This window comes from Rhagoletis pomonella, unplaced genomic scaffold (genome assembly GCF_013731165.1).
Source record: "Rhagoletis pomonella isolate Grant_MI unplaced genomic scaffold, Rhpom_1.0 Rhpom_scaffold_01703, whole genome shotgun sequence".
NCBI classification, from domain to species: Eukaryota; Metazoa; Arthropoda; class Insecta; order Diptera; family Tephritidae; genus Rhagoletis; species Rhagoletis pomonella.
In genome coordinates, this window is record NW_023460257.1 from 1 (window position 1) to 3,038 (window position 3,038).

At 34.7% G+C, this 3,038-nt stretch overlaps 1 protein-coding gene across 1 annotated transcript; it reads right to left on the reverse strand.

Annotated features, from left to right (window-relative positions):
* Positions 1–1,920: 1,920 nt before the first annotated feature.
* On the reverse strand, positions 1,921–2,521 carry LOC118752635 (the record flags this gene model as incomplete). Its single annotated transcript, XM_036487521.1, has 4 exons — positions 2,489–2,521; positions 2,329–2,425; positions 2,151–2,276; positions 1,921–2,083 (listed from the first exon to the last, which is right to left on the reverse strand). Coding segments are annotated over exons 2-4 (381 nt in total), but the record flags the coding sequence as incomplete, so codon positions are not given.
* Between the last annotated feature and the right edge of the window lie 517 nt (positions 2,522–3,038).

The window sequence follows — 3,038 nt, forward strand, 5'->3', positions numbered from 1 at the left end:
GTATAATATGTCAAACATATACCAATTCGGACTGTAAATAAGTTTTTTCGATTATATTTGTCTGAGAGCCTCTTGCAGGTTAAAAACTAAATTGCCCACATCTACATACTCTATCTTTTTTTCATCAGAATCGTTAACGGTTGAGAAAGTATCTTGAAGGTTTAAAACAAAAGATAATATTTCCTTCCCTAACGGCGGTTTTACTATTTTTTTATCACACGACCGGGCTACCAGGTTATACGATATTTTATGTTACTAATATGTGTTCTATAAGTGAAACATTTCTGATCATAAATATCATCCTTTGGGATAGATCTAAATTCCTGCGCCACTTATCGGAAGACAAACACACTGATCTTTCTAAAAACTTTTGCACAAAATGACAATCATTAAAATTTGGGAGAAAATGGTTCCCAACTGAATGATTCTTGCAATTTTATAAGTGTATAAAATTCTGTTAACTTATAATAAGTGGTTCCAGAGATAAGCGATATAAGAATTTCAGTTTGTATGGGCGGTGCCACGCCCCCCTTTTCCAAAATCTACCACTCTTCGCTTTAAGTACGGTATTGACAACATATGTTGCTGTGTCAATTTTCTGGACGTTAGCATAAGTGGTTCCAGAGAAAAGCGATATGAGAATTTCAGTTTGTATGGGCGGTGCCACACCCCCCTTTCCAAAATCTACCACTCTTCGCCGAAAGTGTGGTATTGACAACATATGTTGCTGTGTCAAATTTTCTGGAAGTCAGCATAAGTGGTTACAGAGAAAAGCGATATGAGAATTTCAATTTGTATGGTCTTTGAGCACCCTGTATTAGTTACATTAGAAAATTGAAAATTGCTGTAAATATCAAAAATACCAAAAGGAAAAACTGAGGGGGCGCCCCGTTTTCTACGATGACATTATTTTTCTGTCATACAAAATTGGACCACTCTAATGTACATATATATTTATTTCATACTCATATATATGACTTTTTTTTAATTAAGAGTCAAACCAAATACATAAATGTATTAGCGGAGCTCACTCTTCGTAGCAAATGTTTGGGGAAATGTTTAGTTATTTGCCCACTGTTTTTGGGTTAGTGGGCGGAGGAGTGGGTCTTAATATCCAACCCACTGGAAAGAGCACAGTTCACACTTAGTAAAAAGTCACACCTGACCCCTCAAAATAAACAGTATATTTGTGCAGAACATCTTTCCGTGTTGGGGACCGAAAATTACAAAATTTGGCTTTACAATAAAGAGTAGACCCTTGACTACAAGTGTTTTTAAAAAATTTTTCTATCGGGTCACCCATTCGGACACAATAGTACGAAATCATTGGGCAAATAACTAAACCCTACCCAATGTTTGCTTTTCCAACCACAAATCGCATAAATAAGTTTATCGATAGGATTGCACCTTCACACCGAACTATGCTACAAAGAGTGAAATCCGCTTTTGTAATTTTGTAGGACGTATGGAATGAAATATGTGATGGAAGCAATACATTACTTTACATTTTACATTCCAAAGTAATGCTAACATAATCGGTCAAAATAAAGCGCTCAGTAAAAAAATATTGAGTAAAAATATAAAATTGTAATAGCGAAAATAATAACAGACTAAATTTTTATTATATTTCATTTCCTTTAGCGTAATCATGAGTGGTTTGCAAAGACTTTCGCGTCTTATTGCAATGGAATCGCAAAGAACAATGAGGAACAGCCTTCGCCAAAAGCGCAAAGCCTTGAGAGAGTCTACGGAAGTCTGAAGAGAGGTTTGTGGAGCCTTTCAGGCTCACTAAAGAAATGTGTAACAGTATCTTTGATAATTATAAATTGCATAAATTGTAACATATATGTTCAAACAACAAAACATTTTGATAGCATGTGAATTTATAGCATTTTATAAATTCAAATGTTTTTAACACACCAGTGGCTCGCCAACTTCCGTTTGACCGACAACTGCAACTGTGGTCATAACGCCAATGATGCGCTCATCGAGGGTACTCAGATGCTTCGCAGTAATTGACGAATTTACTCCGCTTCGCTCAATAGAATTTCTCAAATCTTGCGATTTTTGTTTGGCCTTGCTCCTATCGTTATCCGGAAACAATTTTAAGAATCGTAATGCTACTTATGTAAATTATCAAAGAAATGTACCTCATATTTCCCCACGCTCTTTTCCATCCTTCACCGTCTTTAATGGCTCCTCCACGAGCGTTTAGTTTCTGGGCAAGATGGTTCCACTGCTCCAGCAAACTTTTGCACCCGGTGTCATTCACGAATCTTAAAAAAAAGAACTTAAACGATTTCATTTACGAGAAAATCTTTTCCATACCTGTCATGAGCAAATTCCCTGTGTTCTTCCAAGTATTGAACAAGCATATATTTTTGCTCCTTTGTCACCCTTCTACTGTTGCCGTTTTCCATTTTTACTATGAATTACAAAAATTGTTATTTAATCGAGTATTTTAAACAAACAACAATCTAAATATTACCTACTTTTTGTTGATTTACTCTTTTAGCACCGAATTTTTGTCGTCGTCAAATTTGCAGGCTTTTAAGCGAAAAAAAAGTAATTTTAGCGATGGAAAAAACGCTGGAATCGCCATTTTAGCTGTATGAGCTATCAAAAACAGTTCACTCACTTTATCCGGGTTCATTTTGTTCATCGCTAAAATCTGTAAAAAAAAAATTAACCAAAAATGGCGATTTTTAGAGTGGCATTTTCATGATAGAATCGCGAAAATCGCTGAAAATTGCTAAAATTCTTTTAGCACTTTTTGGCGTTGGAGTTTAAGCGGTAGCGAATGTTGGAATCCGGGTGCTGGATTGTATTTTTTTTGTACCGCATCGGTTTTATTTCATTTTTTCTTTTAATAATATATTTTAAAAAACGTAAACACGTCACTTCACTACTACTACTTCATGTCGTTGGCATTTGCATTTCATTTATAAGTTTAAGTTATTTATGTTTATAAATAACTCGCTCTCAAAACTTATTAAAGGTTTATTTGAAAAAAAAAAAAAACTTTTAATAAGCTTAAT